A 17,179-nucleotide genomic window follows, 5' to 3' on the forward strand; every position below is an offset into this window, starting at 1 on the left:
TTCTACGAGGCTTTACTAATGTTACTAGTAATATCACAGTCACATATTTTGCTATCATGGTTGTATGATCAGTGATCCAGTGTGAGCTCAGTGGTCATTCCTGTTATTTGTTCAGCTATAGACTCGAGTTGGATAAAGGGATGTATTGTCTCAGCTTTCCCTCACAGGTGAGGTCGACTGAGAATCGAGTTTCTATAAACCAGATGGGAGCTACGCCTATTATAGCACAGGGTCAACGCAGTATAAATGCAGAGAAAGGTTTCCATGGAGGAAATGAGACGCATACGAGGGTCACTGCAGTATAAATGGAACATAAGTTATCCTTGGAGGGAAGGGAAGGTATAATGGGGTCCTTATAAAATAACAGCAAAGTAAAGTGTGCATCAAGCAAATGGCAAAAAAAGGAAAAAAAATCCTCATGATCCATGTATCTGGCAACTATTGCCCATTTGTACTGAGCAGTAGTTGCATGGTGGTTTTTTTTTTTTTTGAATTACAGCAGATCTGAAAAGGGACATTGTTGCATGAGATCCAACAGCTTTATCGGATCATTTCTTGAATCTTCTCATGGCTGACAAGCAGATCAAATTTAAGATTTTCACATGACTCCTGCAGGTTTGCATGCTTGGATCTGTGCACAAAGCAAATCCATAACAAGAAGGCTTCTACATGCAAGTAAGTCTGCAGTAGCAGCAATCAGAAGCAGTAAATGGAATATAGAGTGAAATGATTTTCATATAAACTACTTGCAAAGGAGCACTTCCATCAAGGAAAAGTGCTGCTACACTGAGGTCATTAATCAACACTTGCTTGAGGTGACTGGACACTGTAGTGCCTCAACAGCAGCTGGGATATAGTTTCACTGTGTAGCACTACACGCCCTGCCTGTCAGACAGCACCCTCTGTGCTTGGCTCCCTCTCTCTCTCTCTCTCTCTCTCTCTGTGTGTGTGTGTGTGTGTTTGTGTGTGGGCGGCTCGTTGCTATTTGTCTAAGATGGCTCAGACACACCTGCAGACATGACAAGGCTTGTCTCATCAATTTCTATGTAACCATGCCCTGTAGCTACAAAAAAGCACACTGCACGTTCAGCAGGTCAGCTGGTCAGGGAGTGTGTTTTCATGATTATAAGACAAAATGTTTCCATCTACTGTAGCCACAGTAAATCATTATAGCATGGCAGTGGTGGCCTGATCCTATTTCAATGTTACATATCATATCAATTTTCTTGTTTAACTTTTTGATATTTTCACTGCCACTAATGACTTTAAGGGCATCAGAAGTGAAATATCTCATTTATTATTTTGAATTTCATGCATTTTCTAGACAAAAAAAAGAGCTTCCCTCTTTCAGAAGAGGACAAGCACATAGACTGCTATTTAATGCCTGCAAAATGGATTTTTTCTTTATTCGTACTTCAGCATAAATCCTCTTTTGCTTGACTGAACTGAAAGGGCATTGAACACAATGCTACAGGCATAGTAAGAGTGTTTATGTTTGTGTGTGTGTGTGTGTGTGTGTGTGTGTGTGTGTGTATATGTGTACAGTATGTGTGTGTGTGGGGGCACTTCAAATGACCTCACTCTTTCATATCTCACTATAGCATCAGACTCTTTCACAAGGTGGTGCTCACACCACGCACACACAACTTTCATTTCCCCTATTTATTACCATTTTTAGTGCTGTCAGGAGGGTGGAGTAGTGTTCGTTTAAACTGTAATTTAGTGTTATTATGTAAAATGCTGCAACTTTGCCTGCAACTTATCCTGGTGTTGCAAGGCTTTCAGATCAGTGCATGGAGAGGAACCTTGTTTTTAATATCTTACATGTGGAAATTGTTACAAGAAACATTTAGTAAAGGCCTCATATTCAGTTTACTTTTTTCCTCTGTCTGACATCACTCAGTGTTTGTGTGAGTAAAGCAACCGCAAGAATCCAGTGCGCCATACAGGAAAACACAGAAGCACAGACAGAGGGCCCATTCTTACACAAAGTGGGCAGGGTGCAATGACGTTGTGACCAAAACACACACTAAAAGAGCGAGAGAGAGAGGGAGGGAGGGAGGAGGCGGAGGAGGACGAGTAACAAGGGTAGAGAGAGAAAGAGGAACAGAAAGTGAAGACTTGTCAAGATGTCTGGGTGAGGGGGACCAGAACAGAGCAGATGCCAAAACAGAAAACAGCAGAAGTCTGAGCAGCTGACTGGATTAGACATGAGAGGAGACCTGACCTGCCACTTCACAAGTGCCTGTGGGGGTAAGGTGCCGCTTTCAAAGAGATACTGAGTGCCAGTAACTTTAAATACTTTGAAATTGTTGTGAGTGGTTTATATAAGCTGTTGATGCTTTCTGTTGTGTGACTCCTGGAAATTTGAGGTAAAATTGTTGCCACAGTGTCAGACTGCCTCTAAAAAAAAAAAAAAAAAATGTTGTTTTGGCAGCGGTATGATTTGACAGGATGTTTGACAAGTTGCAACGTTAAGCTGATAAGTTTCTTCCTGCCTGCCAGTTAGAGTGTCACTGCAACTCACTCTTCATATTACTTTCTTGAAGTAAACCATGTAATTTAAAACTCACCTCATGAAAAGAAAAGGTTTAACATTGTCATTTGTTATGGTCTCTACATTTGCTGCATACAGAATAACTTCCTGTTGTTCTGTTTAATGGACCTTCACAGATTTTTTTGTTTCATCTGAGAAAAAGATGAAACATCCTCCTGCTTTCACTGTAAGAACTTTGCTCATTTCACTGAGTCAGGATCGAGTTGATGCAAGTCTGAACTTTAATGCGCTCATGCACTTGCTCTTGCTCACTGTGGAGATCTTCACTCCTCCAGATTAACAGCTGGCACGTACCCCACCAAGTGAAAAACAGCTGCACTTAGTGATATAAGACAACTCATGTTTCCTGTGAAGAAAACAAACGACTATAGAATTGAATTTGTTTGATGGTGGCTGACTCATGTCAAACTGAACATGAAGTATTAACTGAAGTATTAATAGTGTATTAACACTGCTTGATGAGGGATCTGCTCATGAACATGTGCTGGGGGCAAGTCATTAAAGATTCCTGCTTTCCCTTCTGTCACAACTTTGTCTTTTAGGTCGCAAATGTTCCCTAAAAAGCAACAGGGCCTAACTGAGTGCAATCATAACATTTTTCTCAGCCCCTTCCTGGCTTTGTGTGCTCCAGAATTGGCCTTTTCCTGTATATGAATGGCTCCAGGAGACCACAATGTCATGAGAAAGTGAGAGAGTCTTAGAAAGGCATCTCAGTGAGATAATATGTAGCAAGGAAATATTTAAAGCCTGTTGGAGTCTCTTTTAAGAGTCCATCTTTTGTAAAAACATGGCTATATTCTCTTTATGGTTTACATCTTCTGTCTTGTGCCTTTGCTAAAGCACAAACTGACCGCAGTTCAGACGTGTCATCAACAGTTCAAAGAGTGCACATTGCAATTTATGTTCATAGTGCTGCGGATGGCCTGCTGAGAAAGAGGCTGCAATAATACTCGTTTACCTCAAGAATAATTTGGACATCTAGTTGTGAAACTACCTAAGCTGTCTATTTTGACCGGCCTTTGTGTGAAAGCACATAGATAAGACAAAATTAGGTCATAAAATAAATGAACTAAGTTCCTTTTTTTTACATTTCCTGTGTCGGTCAGTGTGAAAACCGGAGATTATTCATGTTTACAAATAACTTAGAGTGATTTCATTTTTCTTGGCCAGAAACTATAATTATCTTAACAATTAGTGACTTATCCATTCCACTCAATGACTTTACCACTGATACACTGTTAGTCATCTATTATATATAGCTAGATCACACCTCTGTGCTGGTCCTGGTCTTTGTCTCTTTCCAACAGAGTTATTGTTCAGTAACTCTGGTTCGTCGTGTTGACGGTGTTTTCATAATGTGAGGGAGTTCGGAGTGTACACAAGGGCGCTGTAGCTCAGCCAAGCTCATCACGGCAACATGTACATACAGAAGAGAAAATAATCAAGAATAATGTGGCAGTGTCACTGTGGCTCACAACAACGTGCAGTCTTCTGTAGTCTATAGTCAAATTTCCATCCAAATGAAAGGCATATTTTAACAGAATTTCCACAAAATCTACAAAAGAAAACACAAATTAATGCCTGTTTCCATCCACTACTGTTATGTGACTGGGTTTAGTGCATCAGCAGTTGGTGGCGCTTATTCTCGGCAGTCACAGGCTTCATGCGTATATCACTACTAATAATTATTTTTTTTTATTTTTTATTTTTTTGAAAACTCAACTCTGCGATTGAAAAGTGCAGAAAAAACAATAATGCCTGAAATTTTGGAAAAACATTTGGTTTTCTGTACATAAACTGTAAAAACAATCTAATGTAAAGATTGTAGCCCGGATTCAGGGCAAACTAATGTATTTTTGTTTGTTTTATTAGACTTTTTTAGACAGCTGAAGAGGTAAAAACGTGTTTCACAAGAAACAAAGATAAGAGGAAAAATGGAAAGAATTTTGAGTAGCAGAAATATTTTTCTCCTTTCCAATCTTCTTAATCATCTTGTGACCTCTCAGGTTAATCTTGCGACCCCTTGTCCCAGATTGGAAACCATATAATATATAGATTTAAAAGGATCAAGTGGCCAGCTTTCACCTGAAAACAAAAGAACATTTTCCTTTAAGGTTTATGAAGCCCAGCAGCCCCACACTGAAAACGCACAGCTGCATATGTGCCCATGTTTTTTAACTTTAATATGAAAATAAGCACAGCTTCAAATGTAATGTATTTTAGATCAGCCCAGTTGTGTTTTTTTTTTTTTTTTTGAGATGAGACAGCTCTTTCTGAACTCTCTTCCTTTGACGTTTCAGGTTGCTACTTAGCTTTAAGCGCTCAGCTTCCTGTTGAGGAACGGAACAGGGGGGAAGTTAGCGGGCTGTTTGCGGGTAAACCAATTTCACACATGAGACGCAACGCACAGCGACAGCCATGCCAAATCTATTTGCTCTCCACTTGCAGGTGCATCTTCCTCTCTCCTCTCTGCCAAAAGAAGCAGCCAAATGTGAGATGAATTTTTTTTTTTTCTTGCTCCTGCAACTAGAATATAAAGAAGCTGTGCAGCAGTGAGCTTTAGAGACTCAAAGGGACATACTTGAGTCAAAGTGTTTTAATCATTTGAAAAACTATAGTTGTTTAACACCATTTAAATAAAGATGTCACCTCAAGGCATCAGACTTAATCAAAAAATCTATACTCTTAGAGGAAAAAAAGTACAATGACTTTTCTTTTGCAGATCTAGTTGAACAACTAAAGCATCTCAGACCATGTTTTCTTCTCCAGTTCAGCTGTTAAGAGGGGATTTCATCCGATGCCAGACGAAAGTGTTACAATCAGACATATAGAAAAACTTAGACCAGGTCTCATTTATCTCGTCCAATGGGAACCATTAACTGGGTATATTCAGATGAACCTGCTCCAGAAGGTATCTCTCTGGCCTAGCTCTCTCCCTTCGCTCCCTTTTTCCTGACACTCTGTCACACTCTCCATCTCAGTGGGACTCTTAGAAAGATTGGTTACCTCTGTCTGTGTCTCCCCTTCCCCCCCAGACACAATCTCCCTCCATTTCTCCCTCCCTCGTTTTTCTCTTTTTTCTCTCGCTCTCTTTGCCCCTGTCTTCCACAGTGGGACTCCTAGAGAGATCTGCCCTGAATCCTGGATGACTCCTCTGCAGTATTAATGAGGGAAGAGCTGCAGAAATCTGAAGCTGACAATGACAAGAGGGGGAGAGCAGGAATAGAGATGATAAAGACAGAGAAAGATGGATGGATTGAATGCAGGGAAAGGAAAGGGGGAGTTTGAAGATGATCTGTCTGCTGGCAGCTGAAGTTCTGTCCGTATTCACTTTCTCTTTTTTTTTTTATATTCCACAGACATGCCCAAATTGAACCACCTCTTTGCAACTGGATTAAACTAAACCGGAAGCCAAAGAGCAAGAGGACGAGAGACGGCTCGAGAAGACAAAGAGCAAGAGGACAATAAGTGGAATGTCGAGTGGCATAAACACACTTGGCTCAAGTGCAGATTTTGGCTTTTCCCTGGAGATCAGAATCTTCACAACTGAGAGATTTCAAAGAAAACCTTCTCATAAACAAGTGAGCTTTTGGTCTTTTGGATTTGTTTAAAAAAATGCTCTGGTGCATCCACAAATTCAGCTTCCAGTGTAAACAGCACAAGCCTATGCATTTAGACAAGCCTCATCAGATAGTACTCAGGATGACTATCTAAATGCAGATCTCCATGAATAGAAGACAAGCACATGAAAGTCAAGTCACCAGAAATATTTGACCTGACAGCTGTTGGATTGGTGTTTTGTTGAACACAGAGTAAAACTTCACATCTTAGAACTTTAAAAGTGGAGTCACATTACATAAAAGATCTTTTCAACTCAAATTAAAAACTTATCTTAATTATTTTGGTGTCTCCAGCAGCCTGCTACGCACATTTACTGCCCCATAAACTTCACAACTCTCTAAAGGATTTATTAAAACTTTAAAACTGCCACACCAACTCAATTAGAAAAGGAGTCACAGCTCCCTATCCCAAAGCCATGGATGGGAAAACAGACAGCATCCAGGATTTTTTCAACCAAATCTGGAGCTTTGCTACAGAGAAACACAACCAGGGGGTCTACAACACAGCCTGTCTGGTGGTCCTCCTAACTCTTCCCCTGCTGGTTCTCCTTACTACCCTGGTGGTGTGCTGCCACTGCTGCTGCTGTCGTCATGCCAACAGCTGCTGTTGCTGCTGCTGCTGCTGCAGAGACGCCATGGCAACCACAAGGTCGGAGACGAAGAAGAAAAAGAATTCGGCCAATACGGAAGACTTGTGGATCTCTGTCAAGCCGGGGCCGATGACACCTGACAGGGTTGCCCTGGCTATGGTGTAGGAATGGATTTTTTATTTTGGGATTGCTTATACTGGGCCAGCTGTTGAAGTGGAGCTGATGGAGCGCCTCAAAAGTGCAAAACTCAAACTATCTTCGACTCCAAGGAGGCTGAAGACATTGCTTAATCTAATGAGGAGGACTTCACATTGAAATGGTCACAGATTTGGTTGAATATTGTAAAGTGTACAAATTTTTGTCAGTTTTTATTCATATGATGTCGTATGTGGAGATTTGATTACATTGTTTACAGCTTTTGGTATGCGCTTTTTGGTGTGTTGTACATAAAGCAAGAAATATCCAAACAGGAGCATATATATATATATATATATATATATATATATATATAAATGTGTGTATACTTGCAAATGTGTGTCAAATGTGTGTGTGAGTGGGTGAGAGAGTGTGTGAGTGTGTGAGACATACAGAAGTACACTGTTATTGAGAGCACTTTGTTCTTAGAGCTCCCATATAAAATTCATTGCCTCTGTATCTGGGAGAGAGAGCCAATTTGATGTCTGCACAGTGTTCAGATGGCTGTATTACTGCCTACTCACATTCGGGCTGCAGTGTAGAGTGCTGATTTACTCTCACTTTCACAGGAAAATGCACTGACATCTAAAAGGTTAAACTCATAGGATGCAGAAGAAAACAATTATAACTTCTTTCATTTTGATTTCCCGTTCTTGCTTTATTTGATACAATTTAGCCCACAGGAGAGGCACTTATCCTACTTTTTGGTTTTTAAGAGTGTTCTGGTGTTCAGGTCAAGTCACCCTTAAAGGCACAATTCATAATCAGAAGGTAAGGGAACCCCCCTAAAAAGCAAAAAATACAACTAGAATCTGTGGTCCTTCCTAAATTGGTAGACAGATTTTTCAGTGCACTGGTTAACCCTAGGAAACAGCTTTGTCTATATCAAAGTCAGTAGCTTTTTTCTGGGCCTGTATTTATTGACCTTTTGGACTTAAGTGAAATATAAAAGTAAAAAGTTCTTCATATTTACTTCTATAAGAAAACAATTAACATTTAATAGAGCTCTCTGAAGTTTAGCCTACTACTTGCGTTTGATTTAATAGGAGTTAATAGAATGTTACACCTCTTTTCGTGTTTATATTTTTTGCGCTTATCAAGCGCAAACAACACAACTTAAGCTGACTTAATTATGTTTGCAGTCACTGTCCATGCATATTCATTGTGTGCACTTGTCAATGGGATAATGAATTATCCATATGATTTCTCTGATGTATACCACAGCCACACAATTTCTTTCCTGCTCCAGTTTCCATTGGTTTCCATGAATGTAAATAAAACTTTAAAATCTATGTCTTTAACAAAGGATGAACAATGTGACAAATGATTGTATTTGTCGCTTTGTTCATTGTTGCTAATCATCTGATCATCTTAAAGTTTAGTTTTACAGGAGGACGCTGCCTGATGAAAGTGTCTTATTACTCTAAATTGTCTTTTTGGAACATTGCGAAGTGTAATTCTTAGAAGTTTGATAAATACTGGTCCAGGTTTATTTGCATTAATAACATTTGTAAACACAGCAGCATTATAATTACATTCAGCTGAGAAACAAACACAATGGTAATTTATTCCATCTGTAAGTCAAACTCTTCAATTATGCATGTGAATATACCTCAAAGTTATGCAGTAAGAAAGAAGAGATTTAAAGAGTATTCAAAGCAAATTTAACTTAACATATTTTTAAAATATTCAAGAAGAGGAGAAACCCTGAAATAATCAAATGATTTGGGCTTTGACTGGATTGCGCCTGAAGGCTAATTTTATATTTTAAGTGTATGACATCTCAAAGCCCAATTAAGCAGAGGCGTCTCAGCAGTATCATCATCTTTATGCATTAGTTTACACTGGCACTAAGTTGATCTTCTTGCTCAAGTGCTGCTGGGAAAACAGGCCCCACTCATTTCATTACTGCTCAGACAGATACGTTCCCATGTGGGAAGTGGGGTTTGTCTCTTCTGCTTCATGTTCACAGAGAGAAACTGTACATGTTGGGCTTAATTTGAAAGCTTGCCCTGCGAAAAAAAAAAAAGAAGAAAAAACTGAAACTTCAGCAGCAATGCGATGACTAATCAGTGCTACCGCACAGACTGAAAGGTTTCCTAAGAAATAACATCACAGACAAACTTATCGTGTCTTTGTGGTTTGTGTTTATCACAGAAAGATTTACAGCCAGTTTACAGAGTGTCTTGTAATCATTAGCTACTGTTATAAGGAACATTTTGACGTCATGAGAAATATCTTAAACAAGATGAGAGGAATGATACCATTCTTACATCTGTAATATAAATATCTAGCTAGAACCAGCAGCCAAAAGGCTTCGCTGGAAAAGACTGAAAATGAGGAGAAACAGCCTGTCTGTGTCCAATAGTTACAAAATAACCAATAATTACTTAAATTATATTTTGTTGTATTTTGTTCTGTACAAGGGGTGTTGTACCATTACTTGGGTGGGACCAGTTACTAGACTTCAGGAAGTCGTCTGACACATTGGCTCATGTGATTTTTACACTTTTTAGTAGCTACATTTTTGTGCAGATTAAACAGTATAACATGTTAATTTGTGATTTTTATAAATCCTGGTAGCTGGAGTCGTAAGATACACACAGAGACAGTCTAGTTGTTTCCAAGCTAATTGGCTGCTGTGCTCCAGCTTTATAATTAGTGTATATACTGTAGTGACCATACGTCCCGGTTTGTCCAGGGTTGTGTCCCGAGTGTCCTGAGTCCCGACAAATATCTGTAAGACACTAAAATGTCCCAGTTTTCACAACAATTAAAATACTAATTATATGATACTTGTTTTCAGTGCTACACAGATGTTTCTCATGTTCTGTCCCATTTAAAATAGAAGCAATGCACCCATACTTCTTAATTCAACACTGATTGGTCTGTATGTGTGTCAATCAGTCAATATGTGATTGTCAAGGCTGCTGCTATACTATGAGTTATAGGTGAGAGTCATAGGCTATGACCCTAGCAGCTCTTTCTAACAGAACCTGTCACTATGCTAACAGTTAGCTGTGATGCTGTCTTTTCTAAAGACCTACAGGAGTTTTGGCTACCCCTTCTTTCGTAAGTTATCTGGGCAACGGAAATGCTGCGTTCAAGGTGCGCTTGGTAGGTGTGCTAAGTGTTCCCCATTCCCCCAAAACTAGAAGACATGTTGCAAGTTCAGCATCAAGCTTCATTCCTTTACTCGCTAAGAGCTGTATCCAGCTGTGAAAAGAAACACCAATGTTAACTCTTGTCTCCATCACGTTTTCTAGTCTGAAGTTAGCACATTAACCAGCCAGCCGCAGCCCGTCTCCTCACTTTCTGATAGCGACTCATTAAAGCCTCCGAGCTGCTTTGAAGATATACTGCTGCTCAGAGTGCGTACAGTAACCTCTTTTCTAGGAAACACAATTAACCACAAGAAACCAAGTTCAGCGGGAAAGAAAACTTACAAATAGCCCCTTTAAGGATGTGGGTTTGAGTGTGTTAAAATATGGTCACCCTAGAACCGACATGAGCGTGGTATCAATCTTCTCAATTAATTCTCGGCAAGACAGTGCATTAGCATATTTCCTTGAACATCAAACTATTCCTTTAAACTACGAAAACTATTCACAGATAAGTGAGTTTTGGCAAGAGTTTTAGAAGATTAATTTGACTTTCCAGACTGAGATGCTACTACTGGAAAGTCACAGCAGGGAGTCTGATGCTGAAAGATCTAAAACCAAACGCATCAATGATTTTAAAGATCTGTAGGATGGTTGAAAATAACACCCTGATTGTTGAGTTTTGGCTTCCACAGTATAGTAGAATCTAATACTTTAAATATTCTGCCGTCGTTTCAGCCAGACAGGAAAATTACTGTTTTCTGTTTCTACTAAATACGTTCAATAATTCACACATGAATGCTAATAATTTTTTAATTCATTCCATCTCAGTTGCCTCCCGGGTTGCATTCAGTTACCAGCTGGCCATGAGTTACTGATCTTTATTATCACACATTTCACGTCTCTCATACAGTATTGCGGGTGTTATTTACATTACGCTGAAGCATTGTTTGCATTAATGATTTCACTTTGTTTTTGGTTAACATATTCACACCATTCACGCTTTTCTTCTCAACACCTGTAGGCAGTATTTGTGATGTTGAGCTTCAATATGTTTCGACTTCCCTCACTTTGAGCATATCACATTCTATTTTTCTAGAGACTTTACAAATCAGCTGCAGGAGTCAAAAGGTAGAGAATATAAAATATATATACGTTTTTTCTTTTTGCCTTTGTCAGTTTGCTGTGATCAGAGGGAGCAGACGTGGGAGGATTTGTCTGCTGTCTGAACAGCAAATCTGCCAACCTGGATAGCTCTCTATTCGATAGCATCACTTTTTTGATACCATCCAATTATGCACGACATTGTATATTTAGGACATGTTTTTGTTGTTCCACAGTTGAAAAATGCTGAGGTTATTCTTTTTTTTTTTTTTTTTTTTTTTTTAATTATGCGCCTGGCTGGGCTTTGTTGGTAGCTCTGCATGCATAATTTATCCTGACATATAGAGAAACAATGATAAAGGAGAGCACAATGTGGAAGATGACAGAGAGAGAAATAAAATATTTTTCTATCTTTGTGGAATCCCATCTTTCTATTTAAATTAAACTTCACAGAGTTTTGACGTACGTGTGAACATGCCGTATATTGCACAGGCCTCTTCATTCAACGTGGCTGCTAGGACAACCTGAATGGGAACAAAGCCTGTGATCATTTTCTCAGATTGCTGACACGCTCTTATTGTTGTTCTTATTGACACTGCAGGGACTGTGACTGACTTTGAAATGTGAAGGAAAAAACAACCAACAAAGAGCTGAATAAGTTTGTGGTGCATTCACATACATGATATCTGCTGTGCATGGTTCTGAACATCAAGATTTGTTATTACTCTAGCATCCACTTTTACAGCAATGAACTATGGAAAATAAGTAAATAAAAGGGGTGGAGAAAGGTTTATAAATGTAAAAAAAAATATGTAAATAAACAAATCTGAATGTTGCAAAGGGCAATGTAATTGATAAGTACTTCTGCCTCTAGTGATCTTCTTGAACATGTAATTTTCATCATCGTTTTGATAGCCGTATAGAGCAATCTTTGATGCAAGTAATCAGTTTGGCTTGAGGAGCAATTCATCTTTGACATTATTAACGCTGAGACATGTACTTTGGGAAATTTGTTCCGTCTCACGGATCATGATTTTTTAACCTGCGTGAGATGTTCAGTGTTGTCACAGTACTGGCATAACTTAAAGCATGTCAACAACATGTTTGTTTATTTCATTCTTTAAGGCCTGAGGACTTGTCTTTGAGAATGATCTTAAACAATTTCCCCTGCATGTGACGTGAAAAAAAAAAAAGAAAAAAAGTCAGGCATCCTGTTTTTGATCAGGAGGTGTATCCAGCTCCCTCACAAATCATTTTTTATCACTGATGTGCTTGGCCAAGGTGTGACAAATTCTCTTGTGGCTCAGCTGACATCGACCAATATCCCTAGCAACAGCTGTATTCATATGACTTAGCCTGTTAAATGAGTCTGCAGTATGCACAGTTAACCTGTGGTTCTTGACAAATGTGCAGCCTACACAAACATGAAGAAAACACGACAGAATGTAGCTGCTGAGGTACAGGTGGGTTGAAGATGCACATGAAATACTTGTATGGCACAACGAAAACTGTGGATTGAAATTGAGATGTGACAGAATCGTGGCACTGCCAGAATGCCAAACAGGAGAATCGTTATCAATGCAAATATCAATATTCACAGGTGAATAGTTAACGCGCATAGCCAACCACATAACAATAACATTCCTGCTTTCATTCCTACTGGGGACCTTTGCTGGATATCATCCGCCTCTCTATTTCCTGTTGTTTCCTATCTGCCGTTCCTGCCAAACAAAGGCCAAAAATGAAAGAAGAAAAAATCAATACATACACATTTTCGTTTAAAATCTTCCACGGGCTCCCTGCAATACCAGGGGATCCGTGGATGCCTGGTTAAGAAACTGTGTTTTGTTAAACATGTACTTTGCCTATAATGTATCCTGTAAAACTGGGATTCCCACCATGATCTTAGGGTGTTGTTTTCATTTGTGGTTTGATAGTTCGATAAATAAAGGTTCATTCCAAATCTCTCTCTCTCTCTTCTCTTGTCTGCCCTTCTCTCTCGTCATTAGCGTACTTCTATTTTTCCATGAACTGCTCACACACTCCACCCCTTGAAACAAACACTCCCTTGTTGCCACATTACTAAGTTCTGTCATGGAAAAAATACATCACACTGACCTGTAAGTGAAACTGAAAGTGTCAACCCGAGTGACACAGGCAGACGTATCTGCATGTCAGAAAGCTTATACTGTACTGTGTACTGTATATGTACACACAGAGGAGAGAGGCAGAAAGAGAGGCAGAGAAAGGGCAAACTGCTTTCTCCTCTCTCTGTTTATCCTGGCACTAAGCAAACCACTTGCCTCGCAGAGCAATGGCAGGAACCAATCTCCTTAAAGTAATTTGCAATCACTGTGGCTGAAAAGGCCTTTCGCATCAATGAGCTTTTGTGAGACATTTCATTTCAAAGTTGAAATGAAATGCTATGCTGGAAATATTTGCTGCCAAATTTTAGGCAGCTGGCTTCTCACACTCTTATTTGATTTGGATGAACAAACACTCAAAAATAGTCTACTTCTTCATTTTGCCTATGGGGTAGGAAGGACTTTCCTAAAGTGGTGCCGTTTGTTTGAGCAGATTGTATCTTATGTGTATTTTTTTGTGTTTAAATGGCGTAATGTGCTGTTTATATCCTTTCTGTACACTTTTAGCAGCTGTGTAAGGGTTCCTGCCCAGACAGCCGGTGAGCCGTTGCTGTTACATGTTATGAGATACAGAATTGGGAAACTGTTGAGAGACCAGAGAGCAAACAGTCATTAGTCTGATAAATGTTTTGTACTGTGAGAAACACTTTGTTTTAAATAGAGAAAAAATCATCTGAGGAGCATTTCAGTACTCATGTATTCATCAACCTTACAATTCAGGGCTTAATATTTTGACAATATGCATGAGCAGTTTTACTGTAAGGTGTCATCCAAGTTTCATAACAACTCAACACTGTAAAATGAACAACTTCCATCTTCTTCTGAACACTGTGATGCTTTTGAAAGTTCTTCCTGGGTTAGAAGATTTTGTCAAATTAATGTGAGGACACCTTTAGATGTAGATCATTGAACTAAAGCCACTGATAGTTTGGATATCTTGTACTGCATCAGTGTTAGCAGACGGCTCTCGGGGGGCCGTCCACCACTGTGGTAAAAACTGAAGTACTTGGGACAACCATTCAAGGGATTGCCATTAAATTTGTCAACACCCATGGTTCTCAGAGGATGAATGCTAATTATTGGTGATCCTCTGACGTTAACTCTAGCGCAACCTTATGGTTGACATTTGCAGACGCTCAGTGTGGTTGTGTATCTATGTACAGTGACAGTGGTGATGAAAAAAAATAAAATAATTTCTGTGTTAAGATGTTCAGTCTTCCAACCACCAGCTCCTTGAAATATGTGGAGCAAAAAAGACAGAGCTACTTCCTCATTAATTATTATTCCTTAAGGAAAATTACGGTGTCTTCATGTGACAAAGACTTAATCATTGCGTGAATGTGTTGCATGAATATTAATGAGCAGCTATGTCAGTTTGACAATATTTAAAAAAAAAAAAAAAAGAAAATTTAATTCCTTACTGAGGATACTGTCCTTGAAAAAGCCTTTGAGGATCAGCTGGAATAAAACCTTAAGGCCCACGAAGGCTTTGAAAAAAAAAAAAAAGGCAAATTTATGAGACAAGGACTGTGAATCAGTTCTGGCAGATTAGCAGGTTGATTGATGCACTTCGTCCTTGTCATGTAATCCAACAGTTTGTGAATAAAGTGTAAAAAGAAGAAGAAAAAAAAAAAATTAATTAAGTAATAAAGCCAGAGTCAAACCAGTATTAATGATCTTTGTCAGCTTTCCAGATTGAAAACAAGACTTTGGTCATTAAGTGCCTGAAGATGGGGCAAACAAACTTCATCGTTATTGACGTTGGATATGGGCACATCACAATGATTGATATGCACTGTCCCAGGCATATGAATGTAAAACAGGTGCAATATGGCTATTCCAGACAGCCATCCACTATTATTCCCTGGCTTGTCCAACACAAACTAATGTGATGTGACAGCTTTGGAGGCACAGTGGCAGTGTAATGCGTCACAGCCAGCCAGCTTCATAATCAATAAACTCAGGGCACTAACTCGCTAATTGCTGGTACCTGATCTAAAACAAAACACAAACCACTTTGACCAACATTTTTTTCAACATTCATGTTATTATGACAGTACTACTATACACAGGAAAAGTTGCTACTCAAATTCTTCATACAACATGAAATTAACAAATATAATACAAATAACCCCGGCTGCTGCCCTGAGGTTTTGACAAAAACAAGTAAAAATTAATGCAGTAATTGGAGAAACACTGAATTTATTGGTTTCCAATTTTACTTAAATCTACTGTTTCCTGATTTATAATTGGGGTTTGTACCAGAATCAGTGAAACAGGAGTTTTTAAAATTACAAATACACTATAACTGATCTACTAAACTCATTAATGTTCAACTTCAGTTCACGTAAAACTCAAAGGCAGTTTCGCATTTGCCGCTTTCCCACAATCACACTAAACCTAGGAATTTTTGATGACTCTCACTGTAGATAAACAGAAAATAAGTTACTATTGCATATGAGCTTTTCTCTCTTTGCCTACCTCCCAAATAAAGAGTACATATTGTCCAAGTGTGAGACACAGAGGCATGTAGACCAGTGGGACTTCCTGTGTGGTCAGAGGACCAAAACAGGTGATCCAAGCTACACTAATAAGGAGATAAATCCCAGTCTAGTGTGATGGCAGGTTAACATGGCTGAAGACAGATGATGTGGTTTTAGAAAGAGGTGCTCTTTAATTTCTTTTGAAGATTCATGTTTCTGTTCTTCTCTCTGGCCAACAACGACCGTCTCTTCCTGCTGGACAGGGCTCCCAAAGGTCGGATCTTCATCTCTGTGAAGTCGAGGGATGTCAGGTGGCCCTTCCATGGTTCCCAATTCACTCCCTGGCAGCAGGACAGCAGATTGAAAGAGAACGAGATCGGAAAGAGGGAAGGGAGAGCGGCGGGGGTGGGGGTGTTGGAAGGACACGTTATGAGGAAAGTGGGAAACAGAAAGAATGAAGTCACAGAACAGGCAGGCGGCATGACGGACAAGCAGAATGACAAACACTAATAAATACCAGCCTCTGGCATCATTTCATGTGAGTACAAACTTGTTTTGACTGTTATTGCATTTCGCCAACAGACATGGCAGGAGACATCAGCAGTGTCGCTATTATGGATGAAATCTCGACAAGAGCAGAGAAATCCCCCGGCATTTCCTTTACTATCAGTCTCCCTTAGACATAATAACTATTGTTGTTACCCCATTGGCCTGGTAAAAACACTTATGGTTTATAGCTGGTGTGAGAAATGTGTTTTCTTATCACTGCTGATGGATTCAGGCCATTTCTGCTTCACCTCAACAATCCAAAACAAAATAACTAGAAGTGGGCTGCGGTGAAGTTGTCTTTGATTGCTGACCAGGGAACAGCCTCCTGCTCAGCACCCTTGTTGTCTTTTTGTAAAGATGTTGAGAATGGATGCAAAAACAAAACATCTTCTAGATCTTGATGGTTTGCAGTGTTTGTTGTATATAATTTTAGAAGGTGTCAATCCTAACAAGAGCAGCCTACTAACTACTAATTGCATATCTTTTTATGAGTTTGCAGATATTTGTTTTGTTTTGTTTTTATTTTCCACAGTCATTTTGGGCTGATTCAGAATGGCAAACAGAGTAAAAGTTTTAGGAATCACTTGCATTATTAATCATGTCTATGAAAGATGAATATTGTTTGGACAAGAAGTCTGCAGTGTATCTTGCTATAATTAAGTCAGTTTAAATGGTACAACGTTAGAGAATTACATAATTTAATGGGATTAGGTGTGAGGGCATGATGCTTGACAGCCTCATTTTCAAGATACAAAGACTGATAACTGTGGTTAGTATAATAGTATATGTGTTACAACATAACACCATCACTGCCACCTATTGGTTTGAAGACACAC

General features: G+C 39.2%; 2 protein-coding genes across 4 annotated transcripts in view; one reads left to right on the forward strand and one right to left on the reverse strand.

The window, feature by feature from the left end:
* Positions 1-2,073: 2,073 nt before the first annotated feature.
* Positions 2,074-9,519, forward strand: LOC130178535 (uncharacterized protein KIAA0040). The gene is made up of 2 exons (XM_056390863.1): positions 2,074-2,253; positions 5,917-9,519. The coding sequence occupies exon 2, from the start codon at positions 6,594-6,596 to the stop codon at positions 6,930-6,932; it is 339 nt and encodes a 112-aa protein (XP_056246838.1). The 5' UTR covers positions 2,074-2,253; positions 5,917-6,593; the 3' UTR covers positions 6,933-9,519.
* Positions 9,520-13,548: 4,029 nt separating this feature from the next.
* Positions 13,549-17,179, reverse strand: part of tnn (tenascin N) — a 44,340-nt gene continuing 40,709 nt past the window's right edge. For 2 of the 3 annotated variants that reach the window (XM_056390862.1, XM_056390861.1), the window contains one exon: positions 13,549-16,135. In XM_056390862.1, the coding sequence (XP_056246837.1) occupies positions 15,968-16,135 (168 nt within the window). In that variant the 3' untranslated portion in view covers positions 13,549-15,967. The remainder of the gene's footprint in view (positions 16,136-17,179) is intronic. The other variant, XM_056390860.1, reaches the window with a different exon arrangement.

Source organism: Seriola aureovittata, chromosome 12 (genome assembly GCF_021018895.1).
Source record: "Seriola aureovittata isolate HTS-2021-v1 ecotype China chromosome 12, ASM2101889v1, whole genome shotgun sequence".
Classification (NCBI taxonomy): Eukaryota; Metazoa; Chordata; class Actinopteri; order Carangiformes; family Carangidae; genus Seriola; species Seriola aureovittata.